Raw genomic sequence first — 20,814 nt, 5'->3', positions numbered from 1 at the left:
ACACATGTTGTTCACACATTGCTCATATAACATAGCCATATTTATTCTGCTCTTATAAGGTAACTGCTAATAACACTACACTTTATATTACTCTAAACCACCTTCTGTAAACCAACTGTATTCTACTGTCATATACTTTATTTATATATATAACATTGCACTTTTCTGCTTTTTTTTGCACTTCTGGTTAGACACAAACTGCATTTCGTGGTCTCTGTACTTGTAATCTGCACAATGACAATAAAGTTGAATCTAATCTTAAAAAAACAGTCATGAACCAAAATTAATTTAGCACAAAATTTTAAGTTTTCATTTTACCGAAAATGCAAATACAAATGATGTAATAATCAATACAAATTAATTTAATAAATCAATACTCAAAAACAAATGATATATAAATATTTTGCATATAAAATTTTTATTTCAACTTTTTAATTATATAATTATGTTTCTACTCCAATTCTTTGTTGAAATCTAAACATTTAAACAGTTAGTGAATGATTTCGGCACTCCAAAATGGTTTCCAACCAAAAAATGTTTTTGGACCAAAATTTTCAGTTGCATCACTATTAAAGGGATAGTTCACCCAAAAACGAAAATGTGATGTTTTTCTGCTTACCCCCAGGGCATCCAAGATGTAGGTGTCTTTGTTTCTTCAGTAGAACCGAGCAGTATTTATGCAGTATTTATGCTATTATTTCACCTCATATCAGAAGAATGTCATCAGCTCTCCAGACTGCCATAATTTCCTGCGAATAAGGTCAAAATACCGCCGTGATCATAGGAATATATATGTAGATTCCTCATTCGACCGATCTGGGCAGGCACTAATGAGGCATCTATGTATATATCTATGACCGCGCCGGTATTTTGACCTTATTTGCAGGAAGTTATGGCGGTTATTATGACATTCGTCTGATAATAGGTGAAATAATAGCATAAATACTGCTCGGTTTCTCGCAGAAACCGATGGTTTCGTGTCTTAAGACATCAATGTGTCGCCACGAGCCTCAGGGTTTAATTTGATGTTGTCTGTGCATGTTTTTTTTTTACTCTAATAGAATTAGACCCCATTCACATGCATTATACGACTGACAGATGGCAACGGTTGGAGATAAAAATCTTCATTTGTGTTCTACTGAAGAAACAAGGACACCTACATCTTGGATGCCCTGGGGGTGAGCAGATAAACATCAAATGTTCGTTTTTGGGTGAACTATCCCTTTAAAGGATTAGTTCACCTAAAAATGGAAATTTCTTCATAATTTACTCACCCCAATGTCATCCAAGATGTCCATGTCTTTCTTTATTGTGCTCGTCTTGTGCCGTTCTGCAACGAGCCAGGAATTACGTAACGTACGTTGAAAAGGTCACACCGAACGTGGGCGGAAGTACCTTCCCATTGTTTACAAAGTGAACGTTCGAAGACTAATACAAACGCTTTTTGAACAAAACCGGTAAAAAAAAAGATAAATTAAATACTAAATATGTCATTCAACATACAATACAATTTGAACGATACTCCTTCTCCACACTTTTAAACAATGGGGCGGTACTTCCGGCCATGTTTGGCGTGACCTTTTCATCTTACGCTAAGTAATGCCTGGCTCGTTGCAGACCAGCACAAGATGATCAATTGTGGTTAAAAAATATATACATTTGAATTTTTTTTAGAAAATGGCCGATCGTTTGGCTAGATAAGACCCTATTCCTCAGCTGGGATCGCGCAGTACCATTTGAAGCACTTCTAAACCCTTTGAAACTGCATTGATGTGGACGGTCAACATTTTGGTTGCAATTGAAGTTCATTGTGAGGAGAAAAATCCTAAAATGCTTTCCTCAAAAAACTTCATTTCTTTTCCACCGAAGAAAGAAAGACATGGACATCTTGGATGGCATTGGGGTGAGAAAATTATCAGGAAATTTTCTATTTTCAGGTGAACTAATCCTTTAAAAAGTTAATAGCTTAGAATCAAAGATCACTACAGGAAAAGTTACAATTCTGTCATTATGTCCTCGTCACTCAAACACAGAAAAAGGGGATTTTTGAAGAATCGTCACGCAGCTTTTTATAATTTGCACAAAATTAGGCACCAATGGAGTTTGGAGTTAATGACGCCATACTTGGTACACATTCAAATGAGGTTTCAGAGCTTTGGTGGAGGGGAAGATTATCGGTGAATTATGAATTATATGTGAATGTTACTCCCATACACAAAAAAGATTATTTACAGTCATATGGATGCCTGTTATTTTTACTTATCTTTTGTGTTTGAAATAAATGGTAACTATAACTGTATGGAAAGCTGATCAATCTCTAAAATGTCTCTTTTTGTGTTTCGTTAAATAAATAAAGTGATTCGTTTGTTGAACTATTCCTTTAATTCCGTTAGCATCTCGCTCAAAAATGACTAAAGAGTTTCGATATTTTTCCTATTTAAAGCTTGACTCTTCTGTAGTTACATCGTGGGGACTATTTTCAGTCAAGTTTTAAATAGGAAAAAATTTCGAGCGATTTTTGAGCGAGACGCTAACGGTCTAATCAGATAGAAAAATTAAGATTTTTTAAAAAAAATGAGCCTATTTTCAAAAAAAGTGGAGTGTTCGTTTAAAGCATAGGTATATGGCATAATTAGTGCCCACCTTCTCCTGAATAGTACTCTGTGGGAACGATGTTCTCATCCCAGATGATCTTCTCGGTGGGGTACAGAGGCATCTGGTTGAGCTGTTCTATCTGGGAGATTCGTCTCTCGTGGTGGGACACCTGAACAGAAGGGAGAAAGGTTTCATGAGGCTTGTTTCCTCTTGGCCAGCTCCTCCAGGAACCGCCAAATCATCTGGACAAATCACGCTGTGCTATTACGGTTTACCCTTCAAACACAGCAGATGGCCAAATGTAGGCTATACATACATCACAGAGCAAGGGGGCCAATCACATCCCACGAACATTATAAGAGCCATAACAGCACCATCAAAACAAGCTGCAAATGTAAGCATGCTTTCCAGCACACAATCTTACAAATCAAAATGCTGTTCTTGTGTGTTTGTGTCATTTATCGCAAATTGTGCAGTGCAAATCCCACAGTCTCAAAGACTTTCTCAAAAGAAACCGTTATACGCACTACACTTTTAAAAGTCTAACTTTTCCTGTACTTCCTGATTACTATAAATCCATTCCATTATGTTCAAAATTCAAATGAGCAAACGCTGCGAGACAACTCTGCTGAGAAAACATTAAACAATTTCAATGAGAAAATGAGTCTGCCGGCTCACATGGGACCCCGCTTTGAGAAAATCAAATGAATTAATCAGGAGTGTTCGGGCAGCTTATCCTGTTCACGCTTAATTAAGTGTTTTATCTGGTTTGTGACCTGCTCTGACTCTATTGTTGGCCGCAGCACATGCATTTAACCAGATTTCAGCTGCTCAAGGAAATGCTGAACACTCAGATGACCGGCCTGACACAGACTCCATCAACGCAGCGACAGCATTAAAGAGGAAACGCTCCAGTTCTTGATGAGATTTGGAGCGAGTAATTAAAACATGCCAAAGCAGGACCACCAATGGGTCTGAAACATCTTAAACATATCCAATAGAGGTAAAAAAAAAAAAATACACTATAAGAATGAAAATCAAAGCTGTCAAACACTCATGCCGTGTCTGCCACATCTAGTTGGATGCTTGAACATTTTGAATCCATTGGACGCGTGTATAAATTGAGCGTTTGAAGCGAAATAGATGCGTGTTCAAGGCGCTCCAGGAGAAATATGTCATAAAACACCACTCTGCCTCTTTTCATTTTCATTAAAAAAATATATTAAACATTAATAGCCACACAAATGTGGTCCAGGCAACTCTCTCTGCATGTATATTTAAATATCCTAAAAAATAAAGTTATGAAACTTCTTTGTCTTTCAAAACGATTTGAAAGACAACAAATTACAGATTCATGACACCAAAGATCGGCCGTTAGATCTACACAAGACAAATTATATCTCATGTTTAACCACTACAGAGACATCAGAGCCAGCGGCAGACGGCAGAAGGACTGGCGAGGAAAGGCTGCTCTCGCCGGGGTTAATGAGCACTGAGCGCCCGGTGATCGCCTGGATCTCACAATTCCAAAAACGCTTTTAATAGGCGCTCTCTTTATAAATAAACCACAGATTTGAGCTTTAAACAACTACATTCTCACCTGAAAAAGTCTTAAAACTACATTTTGTGACACAATGGTAGTATTTTTAAATTATGCAGGGTTTCTCATCACGTCACTTCACCATGTGATCGCAGCGAGCAGGCTCCTGATTGGTTAACGCGGCGCGAATTGACACCAAAGTTAAAATGTTTAAACTTGGGCGTCAGACGTGAATTCTCTTCAAACGCATGAATGCACAAAAAGCACCACTCGCGCATGACGCTAAATTTGCGTAAAATTCGCTACGCGTGAATGAGGCATAATCGCGTCCATCCTGCCGCGCGAAATGCGTCTATCGCGCCGCAGGACCTCCAGACACGTGTCAACGCGTCTTTACATTGACTTAAAGGGATAGTTCACCCAAAAACGAAAATTTGATGTTTTTCTGCTTACCCCTAAGGCATCCAAGATGTAGGTGTAATATATTCACAAATATTCCCCCATTGTATTACTATACAATATATTCAACATTATATATAGTAGTTTAATGTAGTCATGACATAGTAATTTAATATAGGTCACTGAAACTCCGTAAATTTTAATTTTTTCTCATGCAGTCCTCATTTAAGAATAAACCATATAAAATGATTTGAATAATCATACTACTTAAACTAAATGTGATCTGGTGATTTAAATGATGTTTGCGTTTTCACTTTAAGGATTGTGTGTGCGCTTCAGATGATCAATGCAATCCATCACAGTTCTAATCGCAAGAAAGCGGTTCAAAATGACCATTCCCAAACTGTAAATGTTTAGCTCAGGGGTGTCCAATCCTGCTCCTTGATGGCCACTGTCCTGCAGAGTTCAGCTCCAACCCCAAATAAACACACTTGTACCAGCTAATCAAGGTCTTATTAGGGATACTAGAAACTTCTAGGCAGGTGTGTTGAAGCAAGTTGGAGCTAAACTCTGCAGGACAATGGCCCTCCAGGACCGAGTTTGGACACCTCTGGTTTAGCTCATCCAAAAATTGTAATTCTGCATTTACTCACGCTCATGTTGTTCCCGCACCTCACGTCACAATTGAATGTCCATGTTTATTAGTCTCGTCGTTGTAAATCTGTTGATCATGTAAAGCAATCGTGTCTCTTAAGAAGACTTGATTATTTTTTACCATGTCAACAGATATGATTTTTTGGGGCCACATCGCCCAGCCCTATTAAGTGTCCTGATATGCATAGTGTTATGCAGAAAGGCATATTAAAATGTTCACTGTATAATGAATAATTTTTGTGATTATTTAGTACCCTGTTAAAACAATACATAATTACCATAAAAATGTAACAAAAATATAATAAAGGCAACATCTATAGTGTTATTTTTTAATCTGAAAAAAGGTTAACAGTGATCGGAGAGCTTACAAATCAGTGAAGCATTGGAATTGGGATCGGTATCGAGCATCCCTATCAAACGATAGGTGCCACAATAGGTGCCCTTTAAACCCCAAAAACCCAGAACGAAACAGTTTAAAGCCAAATGAAACAGCACTGACATTCTCAATCAAATACAACAAAACATTTGTATTTTTATATGTTATACCTGTATGTTTATGTTCTATTAGATGGACCTATTTTTTATGACTGAACGAAACCGCAACATTTGCTATCTACATTTCTCCCAATTTTCCACTGAGCAATGCATTCTGGTGCTGCCTTAGAAACTGGCCAAAATGGAGTACATGGCAGAATAATTGAAACACTGTGTGAAACAGTATCTCTGTCATGTTTTAAGATGTGCCTACCAGCAGTTCCAGAAGGAATTCTTTCTCGTAGGACGTTTCTTCTCCATCAGGAAGCTCCGGCAGGAGGCACAGGTATGCCGACACCCGGTGGAGGGTATTGGGACTACAGGCAGAGAGATGAAGAGGGAAGAGTCACAAATCAACACAAGCGGACAGTACCGTTCCAGAAACAAGCTAAAGAAGATTCATTCGCACATTAAAAATATTCTACACTACTTGTACAGAAGTTTTTAGCATTGTAAATCAATGATTGGCAAACGCAACCAATTCACAATTTAAAAGTCATTTGCAAAACCAAAGCGTTTGAGTTGACAGGATTTTTAAATCTATAAAATGAGCAAATTGTCACACTCCATTTGCACACCCGATTATATAAGATATCATGACATCATCCATCCGCCACTAATGTCATTATAATGTTCTCAGAAGCCTGTTTTATAAAATATTTGGACAGATGCAAATAAGAAAAGAGGGATGAAACTGGGTATTCAGAGAACATACAGGACATATTAACTCTTTCCCTGCCACTGACGAGTATTTCCAGCTTTCCGTGTGTTCACTGTTAAGTGGTAGGTGGCGCTGTTACTCATCTTCTGGAAAAGTACAGCATCTTTTTGCGGTGTGAGTGCTTACACTTTCGAGCGGTTCAGAAATTATACATTTATAATATAATACATCTAGAAATAGAAATTATAAAAGCCATATTTTGGTGAATTTGTTCACCTGTTGTTTCTAAGATGGAAAGTTGAGGGGGAAATAAATAAATCTCACTCCATTTGTGATATGTTTTTGCGTTTACACTGATTGTAAGAACGGTTATGGCATTACAGCAAGCGATCACTTCTACATTCACTACTATAGCTTTTTTTTGTCCTTAAATCCCACAATGCTTTGCATTGCTGACGTCACATTCCCATTCTCTATAGAAGCATTGCTGGCACACATGCAAGCTAACGAGATCATAAAACGTTCAACAGCTTATAAATCAAAACTGCCTCATGTCACTGAATGAGATGTGGAGCTCTAGGGCTGAAGCTTTGGGGTGTTGATGGACTCGCTCTGTGTTTGATCATCGCTCTGAATCTGACCCGGACAAAGTCTTTGACAAAAAGGTGATTTTCTCAGCCTTTTGTACAAAATGGTGCATTTTTATGAAACTTTCCCACATTCAAGTGTTGAGATGGACTAAAATGAACTCCCAAAACGTACTGCCAGATTCTGGAAGATGAATTCTTCAAACAGTGGTACTAGAGGATGTGGTGCTGGTCCTTCAAGAGTCACTCTCAACCTATCTGTCCATAAAGCCTATAAAAAAACCTTCTTCATGTATTTTACAACACTTCAGCTTGTGATTCTTATCTAGTGGGGGTCATTTTTTAGGATTCTTTACCTAACTGAAGTCTCTGAGATCCTGACACCTTGCACTTCTGGAGACTCCAGGTAGGTTGCAGCTCTGGAAAATGGTGGCGCTGGAGACTAAAGGGTTCCTGATGGTTTCACCCTTAATTCTTCACCTTAATTCTTAATTCTTTTGCAGTTAACAGGTGTCATTTCTTCACCACATGTTTTTGTCTGACCCTGCTGACCCAACGAGCATTTCACTGTCCAATGGTCATGCCTTAACTGCAATGTCTAGTATTGCATTAGTATTGCATCCTTCTCATGGGCATTTAATACTTTTTGACTTTTCAGTCTGAGTTAAATCTCTTTTTTGGCTAAATTTATCTGTAAAAGAAAACATGCCTAATAATTCTGCACACCTGAATATAAGGTGTTTTTCATTTCCAGCCTTCATGAACAATTATATATCACTTATACATTATTAAATACTAAATCAATAGTAGTTATTAGGATTACTGTGGTTTGGAATTGGTCAAATGTGCCTGGAAAAAAAATATGATCAAAAAATCAACGTGCCTAATAATTCTGCACTCCCTTGTACATTCAAATATTCATAAAACAAAATATTCTGGGGGCCAAAATAAAGATGTGGTGGTGAACGAGTTAAAAATGGCAGGAATCAGAGAGTCTCTAGCAGAACATTATGTTCTCTTTTTTGTGGACTTTTGCTTTTGCCCTTTAGAAATGTAGTTTTCTGCCCAGTTCTTTTCCTGTTTCCAGTGCCATGTTGTAGTCAGTTTGTAGTTTTTCTGTTAATCAGCCCGTCATTGTTCCCAGGTGTTTCTTGTTTCCTTGTTCCCTCAGTGTATTTATACCCCTGTGTTTCCCTCGAGTGGATGTTACGCGTGGTTTGTTGTCAGGTCTGTTTAGCCTGCCTTCCCTGTGCCTGGAGTTGTGTTATATTTGTTAAAAAAAAGTATTTTGATTGAATAGAGTGTGTCTCTCTTGTACCAGGTAACATTTAGTGTACATTTGTTTTGTTTATCATTTTTAATTTAGTGATTTTCAAACCTTCCACTTTAAAACTAAGCAATCTGTTGTTTTTTTGGTTTAGAATGTAATGTTTATTTGTCAGTGCTTTTTGCACATAAATGTCGGCTACAGCACAGTGGAAATGCACGATCCTGGATGAATTGAGAATGACAATTTTGTTTCAAATGATTCTCCCGTGATTCTGAATAAACATGTCATTTACTAGCGGTTCTGACAAATTATTAATTGCTGCAGTCTATTTAAAAAATGTAATCTATTTTGAATGAATGATTCAATGACTCACTCATAAAGAGTTTGCTTGTTTCATTACTGGATGAATCAGTGTTTTTGAATGAATCTTTTGAATGAATGATTCAATGACTCACTCATAAAGAGTTTGCTTGTTTCATTACTGGATGAATAAGTGTTTTTGAATGAATCTCTTAAATGAATGATTCAATGACTCACTCATAAAGACTTCCCTTGTTTCATTACTGGATGAATCAGTGTTTTTGAATGAATCTCTTAAATGAATGATTCAATGACTCACTCATAAACACTTCCCTTGTTTCATTACTGGATGAATCAGTGTTTTTGAATGAATCTCTTAAATTAATGATTCAATGACTCACTCATAAACACTTCCCTTGTTTCATTACTGGATGAATCAGTGTTTTTGAATGAATCTCTTAAATGAATGATTCAATGACTCACTCATAAACACTTCCCTTGTTTCATTACTGGATGAATCAGTGTTTTTGAATGAATCTCTTAAATTAATGATTCAATGACTCACTCATAAACACTTCCCTTGTTTCATTACTGGATGAATCAGTGTTTTTGAATGAATCTCTTAAATGAATGATTCAATGACTCACTCATAAACACTTCCCTTGTTTCATTACTGGATGAATCAGTGTTTTTGAATGAATCTCTTAAATGAATGATTCAATGACTCACTCATAAACACTTCCCTTGTTTCATTACTGGATGAATCAGTGTTTTTGAATGAATCTCTTAAATGAATGATTCAATGACTCACTCGTGATGTGTTTGCTTGTTTCATTACTGGATGAATCAGCATTTTTGAACTAATCTCTTGAATGAATGATTCAATGACTCACTCGTAAAGAGTTTGCTTGTTTCATTACTGGATGAATCAGTGTTTTTGAACTAATCTCTTGAATGAATGACTGAATCTGTAAATTAAGATATGGGAAAATAAATAAGAGATTCCATGTCCAGGAGAATAAAATGGAGTAAGCCTCTTGTTAAATTCGTGGAAAATCAGGTGACCAGATCGCAAAACACAAAGCTTAAATTTGGCTCACCTCACAAAGCCTACCTCTCTCGTTCAGCATGAATCCATGCGTTTCCAGTGCTGTGATGTAACATTTAATTGAGAATCTATTATTTATTTTGCAAATAAAGCTTTGTGCTTCAATCGTGTCATAATATTCACGTAAAAAAACAGTAATCACATAAAAAAATGTGTTTAGGCCGACCACTGTCTGTGATATTCAGCCACTCTCTCTGAATCAGAGACAGCGCTAACGCAGATCTGAATCTTCACTGTGATCGCACTTGTTAATTTTAGAAGACAGAATCTAATCACTATCATTTAGGAATAATATCATGTGTGTATGAATCAAGATCACGATCTTACAGATACATTCACTACAGATATTTATTTTATTGTTTCGAGGACAAGATATGTAATATATATTTTGTAAATAATGGACCAAAATCTATTTCATAATATCCAATTTATTCTATATTACATATTAATCAAATAATGTTTTAATTGACATTGTTTTTTAATAATTATGTTTTTATTTAAATCAAAGAAATCATCTACAAATACAGCTCTAAAACTCCCGTACATTTCCCTGTTTTCCATGATGACAGGAGCCCTGTGTGCAGTTAAGAGTCTTTACCATCGAGCTCTGCCGAAAGACATTAATGTAATGGGCCGTATCTCACTCTCTCTATAAAGATGTCATCACATTTAACAGCTCAGTCAATGTCTCCCCTCGTGTCTCTTACCTGAGATGGCCGAAGTGTCTGGTGAGGGACTCTCGTGTGTCCACGGCGGCCACATTAGAGAGGGCAAAGTCATTGAGCTCAGGGAAATGAGCAAACGCTGCTCTCTGAAAAACAAACACATCCGTCACAGACCTTCAGGTTTCAGAAATTCAAAGCATCTGATAGATTTCACCATAACCACACAATGAATCATCAAGCTCCACATGAGAATCAGAGTCTCTGGTGACGACCATCACAGCTGATACAGGAACCATTTTAACTGCATTTTTAACCTTCATCACTGAGAGTGAGTGCTGCCGCTAACAGCAGACCGGTGGACTTGGATCAGCTATTCATGGGTTTTAGATTTTTTTTTAAAAAACAAAGGAAAGGAGTATCCTAAAATACTAAATTTTTTAGAGGTCAAATTCAATGTGAAGCGTACACAACTACCAGCACATCCGGGAACTTAATTGTCAATTTTGTCGCCGCCCCTTTTTAGACTAGACTAAATAGCAGCACAAAACAACGCCCGTACACAGCTGGCAGGCGTGAATAACTTAAGAAATCACTAAGATTAAACATGCCAAGTACTTATATGTCCAGCCTGCCTGCCGTAGTGTGAGAGATACATCCACACACTTAAAAAAACATATCCCTTCATTCTCCCGAAGATATACCGTTTCCTGTCTGATCACTGATCTCAAAGCCAGCGTAGAACTTTAACATGTCCAGCAGCTTCACACAACAACAGAACAATCATTACAATAATTGATTAATAATAATAATAATAATTAAATCTGTGATCTTTACGGACAGCTGCTCCCCGGTTCAGAGCGCATGTGATTCGCGGATTAGTCTAAACATCATAGCGTGAAATTTTATCATTTGCATGTGTGTTTAAGTTGAGTCAGGCATCAAGCGCAAGAGGACTCACAAGCTGTTTTCTGTGCGCACAAACGTAATGTAAAAGAACACGTGATCATCAGACCAGGCCACCTTCTTCCATTGCTCCGTGGTCCAGCTCTGATGCTCACGTGCCACTGTTGGTGCTTTGGGCGGGGGTCAGGGGTCAGCATGGGCACTGGTCAGCGGCTGTGCCGCCCCATACACAACAAACTGAGATGCTCTGTGTATTCTGACACCTTTCTATCAGTTTGATCGGACCACACGGGGCCAGCCTTCACTCCCCACGTGCATCAATGAGCCTCGGCCGCCCATGACCCTGTGGCCGGTTCAACACTGTTCCTTCATGACCCTGTGGCCGGTTCTCCACTGGTCCTCCATGACCCTGTGGCCGGTTCTCCACTGGTCCTCCATGACCCTGTGGCCGGTTCTCCACTGGTCCTCCATGACCCTGTGGCCGGTTCTCCACTGGTCCTCCATGACCCTGTGGCCGGTTCTCCACTGGTCCTCCATGACCCTGTGGCCGGTTCTCCACTGGTCCTCCATGACCCTGTGGCCGGTTCTCCACTGGTCCTCCATGACCCTGTGGCCGGTTCAACACTGTTCCTTCATGACCCTGTGGCCGGTTCTCCACTGGTCCTCCATGACCCTGTGGCCGGTTCTCCACTGTTCCTTCATGACCCTGTGGCCGGTTCTCCACTGTTCCTTCATGACCCTGTGGCCGGTTCTCCACTGGTCCTTCATGACCCTGTGGCCGGTTCTCCACTGTTCCTTCATGACCCTGTGGCCGGTTCTCCACTGGTCCTTCATGACCCTGTGGCCGGTTCTCCACTGTTCCTTCATGACCCTGTGGTCGGTTCTCCACTGGTCCTTCATGACCCTGTGGCCGGTTCTCCACTGTTCCTTCATGACCCTGTGGTCGGTTCTCCACTGGTCCTCCATGACCCTGTGGCCGGTTCTCCACTGGTCCTCCATGACCCTGTGGCCGGTTCTCCACTGGTCCTTCATGACCCTGTGGCCGGTTCTCCACTGGTCCTTCATGACCCTGTGGCCGGTTCTCCACTGGTCCTCCATGACCCTGTGGCCGGTTCTCCACTGGTCCTCCATGACCCTGTGGCCGGTTCTCCACTGGTCCTTCATGACCCTGTGGCCGGTTCTCCACTGGTCCTCCATGACCCTGTGGCCGGTTCTCCACTGGTCCTCCATGACCCTGTGGCCGGTTCTCCACTGTTCCTCCATGACCCTGTGGCCGGTTCTCCACTGGTCCTTCATGACCCTGTGGCCGGTTCTCCACTGGTCCTCCATGACCCTGTGGCCGGTTCTCCACTGGTCCTCCATGACCCTGTGGCCGGTTCTCCACTGTTCCTCCATGACCCTGTGGCCGGTTCTCCACTGGTCCTTCATGACCCTGTGGCCGGTTCTCCACTGGTCCTCCATGACCCTGTGGCCGGTTCTCCACTGGTCCTTCCTTGGAGCACTTTTGATAGAGACTGACCACTGCAGACCGGGAACACCCCACAAGAGCTGCAGTTTTGGAGATGCTCTGACCCAGTCGTCTAGCCGTCACAATCTGGCCCTTGTCAAACTCACTCAAATCCTTACGCTTGCCCATTTTTCCTGCTTCTAACACATCAACTTTGAGGACAAAATGTTCACTTGCTGCCTAATATATCCCACCCACTAACAGGTGCCGTGATGAAGAGATAATAAGTGTCATTCACTTCACCGGTCATAAAGTTATGCCTGATTGGTGTATATAGCACAAAAACAAAATATCGCAATTTACGTTTTTTTCCAATATCGTGCAGCCCTAGTGCAAGTGCAACTTTACCTCATTGCAAAATGAAGTGAAGCATTGGGAAACACTCAATAAGACACTAATTCTACACAGCATTTCCTACACAGGGCACAGCAGAGACAAACCGATGAGGTGTGTGTGGAGAGGTTACCTGTAGAGAGGTGATTCTGTCGTAGTGCAGTGTGGTCATCTCCTTCTGTGTGAGGGCGTTTCCTGTCTGATCACTGATCTCAAAGCCAGCGTAGAACTTCAACATATCCAGCAGCTTCACACAACAACAGAACAATCATTACAATAATTCATAATAATAATAATTAAAGCTGCAACAACTGATCAAATACTCAGAGAAAGTCTCAGTGCTGTACCTGGCAGAAGAGGTGACCCTCTTTCTCCCTGTCCGTGAGGTGAGACAGCTGGCAGTTGACCACCAGATGAGCGTCATCCAGCACAGTGTTGAACCAGCGCCGGGTCGGCAGGAGAGCCTGGCACAGATGGGCAAGGTGAAAACACCACACATCTAAAGTCACATTACAGTCCTGACGCAGCGGAAGAGGTGGCAGATCTTTACTCTCCTATTGTGACGTACATCTGAGTGTTAAGGTTTATTGAAAAAGACAGAGCGTGGCTTGGTTCTATACATCAGTTGTTGATTGGATGTTGAGATGGGGGCGTGGCCCTCAACAGGGAAAGCGGCTGAATGTGAGCGTGCAGGGGCGGCGTTTAACTGAACTGAGATGCCAGAAGGAAGTCTTTCACTTTCACTGATAGTCCGGTTAGGATATTTTCAACATTACAACATCTAATCTGTACAGGCATCATTACGATTATCTCCATCATCCATCCATCCATCCATCTCTCTACCTATCCATATATCCATCCATCCATCACTCCATTTACCCATCCATTTTTGTATCTCTCTCTCGCTCTCTCTCGATCTATCCATCTTTGTATCCATCCATCTATCTATCTATCATCTATCTATCCATCTGGCAGTATCCATCCATCAATCTATCTACCCATCCATCTCTCTGTATCTCTCCATGTATCCATCTATCCAGCTCTCAATCCATCTTTCCATCTTTCTCTCTCTCTATCCATCTAACATCTAGTTAACATCCATCCATCGTTGTATCCATATCTCTCTCTCTCCCATCTAACCATATATCCATCCATCCATCTCTATATCTCTCCATCCATCTAACAATTCATCCACCTTTGTATCTCTCTCTATATAACCATCTATCCATCTCTCCATGTATCCATCTCTCAAACCATCACTACATGTCTCTCAATCCATCTAACATCCATCCATCCATCTTTGTATCCATCCATCCATCCATCCTCTCTCTCTCCCCATCTAACATCTATCTAACCATCTTTCCATCCATCCATCCATCCATCTCTGTATCTCTTCATTCTCCATTCTCCCTCTCCATATATCCAACCATGTATCTATCTCTCAATCCATCACTACATGTCTCTCTATCCATCTAACATCCATCCATCCATCTATCTATCTTTGTATCTCTCTCTCTCCATCTAACCATCCATCCATCTAACCATCCATATCTAACCATCCATCTCTGTATCTATCCATCCATCTCTGTATCTATCCTTCCATATCTATCTATCCATCCATCTCTGTATCTATCCTTCCATATCTATCTATCCATCCATCTCTGTATCTATCCTTCAATATCTATCCATCCATCTCTGTATCTATCCATCCATATCTGTATCTATCCATCCATCTCTGTATCTATCCTTTCATATCGATCCATCCATCTCTGTATCTATCCTTCCATATCTATCCATCCATCTCTGTATCTATCCTTCCATATCTATCTATCCATATCTGTATCTATCCATCCATATCTATCCATCCATCTCTGTATCTATCCTTCCATATATATCTATCCATATCTGTATCCATCCATATCTGTATCTATCCATCCATATCTGTATCTATCCATCCATCTCTGTATCTATCCTTCCATATATATCTATCCATATCTGTATCCATCCATATCTGTATCTATCCATCCATATCTGTATCTATCCATCCATCTCTGTATCTATCCATCCATCTCTGTATCTATCCATCCATCTCTGTATCTATCCATCCATATCTGTATCTATCCATCCATCTCTGTATCTATCCATCCATCTCTGTATCTATCCATCCATCTCTGTATCTACCCATCCATATCTAGTTATCCATCTATCCATCCATCTTTCAAATGTTGTCGTTCACTTTTTGCTAAAAAAAAACTAAACATTCTTACAATTTTCTTTTTATAATATAAAAAAAATGAAAGGTATGCACAAATAAATAACATGCATTTAGAAAATGTATGAATAGTACATTTTTATTTCATGCTGACTTTAAAAAATGATAACTTGAGAAACAGAAATAAGCAGCAGAGCAAATGCTGGTATGAAAGCTTACCTCCAGGTCAATCATGAACTCAATGAATCTCTCACAGTAGTGAACCTTCTCCATGGAGACCGAGCCTAGAGCAACAAGAGCCATAAAACACACATTACACCACTGACACACAGACAGGCAGAGAGTGACAGTGTTACGCCCGTCTCATAAACAGGACGCGCTGTGACCCCACCATCTCCAGGCCGAACAGGTGGATGATGGGAGGAGGCACGTCGGCCTGCGTTAGCAGAGCAGCGAGAGGCGTCCGCGGGCGAGCATCAGCTGCTCTGAAGCTGGGTCACGTCACAGGATGGTGAAAACACTGAGAGATACTCAAAGCAGAAATAAAGGCACAGCCTGAAGCGGCCACAGGAACACTGAGGCCTTATGGCAGGGCTCTACGCTTGAGTTTCTTTTTAGGAGCACAGTCAAAAATTTAGGAGCGCCTTCTTATCAATGACGGAAATTAACCTTCCCATTATGAGGCGATATTTGACTCTTTAGAATGACTTGCCAGGCATTTTAACCTTTGTAAGGGTTTTTGTTTAGGCATTTCTTCTAACCTTATTTATAGGGCTGGGTATCGATTCAGATGTTCCGATCCGATTCTCGATTCAATGAATATAGATTTCATTCAAATAGCCTATTATATTTATAAAAAAGAACTGTGAACATGAGTTTACAAGTGGGTAATTAAAAAGAAATTAAGAGTCACAAACCTGTATATTAAACTCTTTATTTTAGGTACACTTGTGTACATTAAAACAGAACCCATCTCTATATTTCAAATGCATACAGTTATGTTAAATACAATACAATTTTGTTTTTATGGATATTTTGATACACTTATTCTAAAACATAAAAAGGATATTGGATGATTTTCAGCAATTTTCAGTAAAGGACAAGCATTTCTTGTGATTTAGTCGACCATCATTCAGACTCTGTCCGTTTTTATGGAGGCTTTTTCCTCCAGGGGCGTCTGAGCTTTGATTCGTGCCCCGATTATATTTCGTCACTATCTCTGTTATTTGCGTGCCTTCCTTAGATGCGATTGCCATTCCATTTTATCTTATCGACAAGCATATATGCGATACCGGGCAGGATCGACTGGAAACCTCCGGGAAAAAAATAAATCGATTCTTGGCCTTTTGAATCGACCACATTTAAAAAAACGATTAACAGAAAAATCTATTTATTTTTTTTTGCCCAGCCCTACTTAAATGTATATTGGAGACACAATGAGGAAGAATAAGTTGGCAATCAAATTAAACAAAATTCATCTTTGAGGTCCTTTCACACTGGACGCGATTTTGACGCGTGAATAATTTACGCAATGGTTTTATTTTTGGATCAGCTGTTTGTGTAATGAGTGCTTCCACACCGAACGCGAATGTGCTGCAGCGAAAAAACGACGTTTATTTTTTCCGCTTCGATGTTGATATTTATTTTTTTTAACTCTTGCAGTGACAGAAAAGGCTACAACCAATCACATACAAGGAAACAAAGGTTCCAGTTGATGTCAATAGCCCGTCAATCAACATTAACCTTTGACAGGTTTCGCATTTCTCATGAGATTACAGGTGTACAGATGCAGCTGTGTTTGCCCACTGTAGGCTACAGACAAAGATAACATAACCTTTTGAGTTAAAATCAAGCAGCAACCTCCTCCAGTTTTTCCTGAAGCCAATATGAAAGTGACTTAAACTGCAGTTCATGGACTGGCCACTAGAGGCAGACTCCAGAAGGAGCAGAAATTCATTGAGCTCATGTTAAAATGCCCAACTTTACAGCAGAAGAACACATGTTTACAGTCTGGGACAAACTGTGCTTTTGGTCTATACGGCTAATGTTGCCCTTCATGACGACTGTGAGGGGGGTGAATTATTTTATAACTCATTCATTTACATTATATAAAGCCTTAAAGTTCTGTATAATTAAGGGCGTGGCCACTTTGAGTGACAGGTGGATAGCCATTTATCTGCTGTCTGTTAGTCATCGTGTCACCTCAGCTCCGCCCACGTCCCGCCTCTTTGCCCATCTTCTGTTATCTGGGAGTGACGCGCGATGATGCACTGCCAAGATGGCGACGGCCTACTTTACGCTTCAAAACTGCTCTTCAGAATCCTATGGGTGACGTCACGGACACTACATCCATAATTTTTTACAGTCTATGGTTAAAACGTGTTTATTTTTTTCTAAACCTAGGTGGGGTTCTACTGCCATATCCATATACTGTCTCTTGAGGAGCTCCTCAAATTGTCCCACGGACATTCAATAGTAAGTGCGGAACCGGCCATGATAAAGTTTTAGCTCCTGTACAAGATCAGCATACCTTCAGACTCTTTGTTCTTTATGACTGGGTGCACCCAAAATCTTCTTTTCTATCTTTTAAAGGGGTCATAGAATGGTACATGCACTTTTACAAGTTGATTATACGGAAATGTGTGTTGGCAGTGCCTGTACACAACCATCCTATAATGATAAAAATACATCCAGTGTTTTTTTTTAATATCCTTATATATTTTCCCGTCTCAAATCGAGCCGTCTGATCGTGTGACGTTACACGGTGTAAGCCCCCCCTACGATTGTTGATTGACAGCAGCGTTTCAACACAGACCCGCCCTGAGCGAGCGGTCATCAGTCCGCCATTGTTGATACTCTGGAGCAGAATGGCGTCTAAGCGATTGTGGTGTTGTGTTTTATTTACCTTTATATTAATCTTTGCAAATCGCTTGCACGCTTCACGATGAATGAGGCTAAAGTTTACAGGGTAAGTTACATTACGGCATGCTTTCTGTGTATGACGTTCTCAATATAATTCATAATCCCACGTTTATAATGAACAACGCGTTATGTTTGTTATTACAAACTGTGTACTCGGGTGATAAAGTTAACGTGGTAACACTACACTAAGCTTACTTTTGTACATGGTTTATAACGGTGTCTGTTACTGATTAAGAAGTAATGTAAAAAAAAAAATCTTATAACATAACATCAATCTGTCAATGAACTAACACATCAGTAAACACATAGCAACTACGCTACTCTGCCAGTACAAAGATAGATCAAAGTGACATGACGTTAACCAACCATTCAGAAACGTCCTGTTCGAACTTCGATGGGTTCGTCATCTGTTCCTGGTCCGACTCCGGTTCAAAATGATAAGGTTGCTTAGATGTGTCCTCAGAGACTCCCGTTGCCATTATTTCTCGAAAATATACCCTCAAATGTTGTCAAGGCAACACTCCACGTGTGTTGTGGTGTTGTGTCGGGTCGAACCGAACGCCCCACAGAGCAGAGGGGGCGGGGTGAGCAAAGCTCATTATCATTTAAAGTCACATACACTGAAATGACTTGCTGAAAACTGAGTTGGTTTTGACCAGGTAAAATGAGTGTTTTCTTACAATACTAATGAGAATTTTTAATTAAAGTATATTACAAACTTTTCATTTAGACACTAAAGAATCATATTAACTTGTACAAAAATGTAATTCTATGACCCCTTTAAAGAAAATGAAAAGCTTGTCTTCACTGGATGAGGAAGTGTCCGTGTTTTCTCAGCTGTCGCCGTGACTGTTTTGGAATGTTGGAGCTCGGAAACGTCGCAAATTTGTGTCGCGGCTGATGTGAATTGTTTTTATTTATTTATCAAATAAACGCACAAGAAACTTCTTCAACATTTTAAAACTCTTACCGACCCCAAACCAAACCCAGCATGAGTGTACATTAGTGCAGGTATAAAGGTGTTCAACGGCGGTCTGAAGAAGAGCTTTACCTGACACAGGGATGGACATGAGAACCAGCAGGAACTTCTTGATGAGAGCGTGGAGGAAGGTGCGCTCCGTCTTCGCTCTGTGAAAGCACAGTTGATGAGACACACAGGACATTGTTTTGATGGGTAAGGGTTTATGGGGTGTGAGGGGGTCTTACTGCTCCATATCCTGAGACTCCATCTTCTCATAGTTCTTCTTAATGAGGTTCCAGAATTTCTGCAGTTTTGGGACCTTCTTCAACTCCTGCTGCAGTCTCGTCTAAACAGTTACAAAACCTGGAGTCAGTTTCCAACATCTAAAATAGTCAAAACAGACTAGAGTCTCATCAATGCATGGAAGTGTATGTGATTATTATATACAGATTATTATTCATTAGAAATTTTTAAAAAATCCACATTTTCTAAAAGTATGGGAGCACTACCGAGTTCACATTGATGAAACAGAATCTGGAATATCAGATTATGATTGTGATTATTACAGATTTTTTTTTAAATTAATATTACTACAACTATTCATATTAATACAACTGTTAATACCAATATGCATGTGTATCCATCCATCCATAAATCCATCCATCCAAATATCTACCTATTCATCAATCTATCCATCTAAATATTCATCCATCCATCCAACCATCTATCTATCCAACCATCTATCCATCCATCTATCCATCCATCCATCCATCCATCCATCCATCCATCTATCCAACCATCTATCCATCCATCTATCCATCCATCCATCCATCCATCCATCCATCCATCTATCTATCCATCCATCCATCCATCCATCCATCCATCCATCCATCCATCCATCCATCTATCCAACCATCTATCCATCCATCTATCCATCCATCTATCCATCCATCTATCCATCCATCCATCCATCTATCCAACCATCTATCCATCCATCCATCTATCCATCTATCCATCCATCTATCCATCCATCCATCTATCCATCTATCCATCCATCTATCCATCCATCCATCCAACCATCTATCCATCCATCTATCCATCCATCCATCCATCCATCCATCCATCCATCCATCCATCCATCCATCTATCCAACCATCTATCCATCCATCTATCCATCCATCTATCCATCCATCTATCCATCCATCTATCCAACCATCTATCCATCCATCCATCCATCCATCCATCCATCCATCCATCCATCCATCCATCCAACCATCTATCCATCCATCTATCTATCCATCCATCCATCTATCTATCCAACCATCTATCCATCCATCTATCCATCCATCTATCCATCCATCCATCTATCCATCTATCCAACCATCTATCCATCCATCTATCCAACCATCCATCCATCCATCTATCCATCCATCTATCCAACCATCTATCCAACCATCTATCCAACCATCTATCCATCTATCTATCTATCTATCTATCTATCTATCTATCTATCTATCTATCTATCTATCTATCTATCTATCTATCCATCCATCCATCTATCTATCTATCCAACCATCTATCCATCCATCTATCCATCTATCCAACCATCTATCCATCCATCTATCTATCCAACCATCTATCCAACCATCTATCCATCCATCTA

General features: G+C 40.0%; 1 protein-coding gene across 2 annotated transcripts in view; it reads right to left on the bottom strand.

The window, feature by feature from the left end:
* The window catches only part of aqr (aquarius intron-binding spliceosomal factor), a 113,695-nt gene that overhangs the window by 82,215 nt on the left and 10,666 nt on the right, over positions 1-20,814 (bottom strand). The window contains exons 8-15 of one of the 2 annotated variants that reach the window (XM_079833216.1): positions 19,397-19,497; positions 19,242-19,318; positions 15,488-15,552; positions 13,404-13,520; positions 13,190-13,303; positions 10,356-10,459; positions 5,937-6,039; positions 2,644-2,764 (exon numbers count right to left, since the gene is read on the bottom strand). In XM_079833216.1, coding sequence (XP_079689342.1) covers positions 2,644-2,764; positions 5,937-6,039; positions 10,356-10,459; positions 13,190-13,303; positions 13,404-13,520; positions 15,488-15,552; positions 19,242-19,318; positions 19,397-19,497 — 802 coding nt within the window. The remainder of the gene's footprint in view (positions 1-2,643; positions 2,765-5,936; positions 6,040-10,355; positions 10,460-13,189; positions 13,304-13,403; positions 13,521-15,487; positions 15,553-19,241; positions 19,319-19,396; positions 19,498-20,814) is intronic. The other variant, XM_079833217.1, reaches the window with a different exon arrangement.

This window comes from Gobio gobio (genome assembly GCF_949357685.1).
Source record: "Gobio gobio genome assembly, chromosome: 13".
NCBI lineage: Eukaryota > Metazoa > Chordata > Actinopteri > Cypriniformes > Gobionidae > Gobio > Gobio gobio.
The sequence above is the reverse complement of the archived record's forward strand: the minus strand, read 5'-3'. Positions and strand labels throughout refer to the sequence as shown.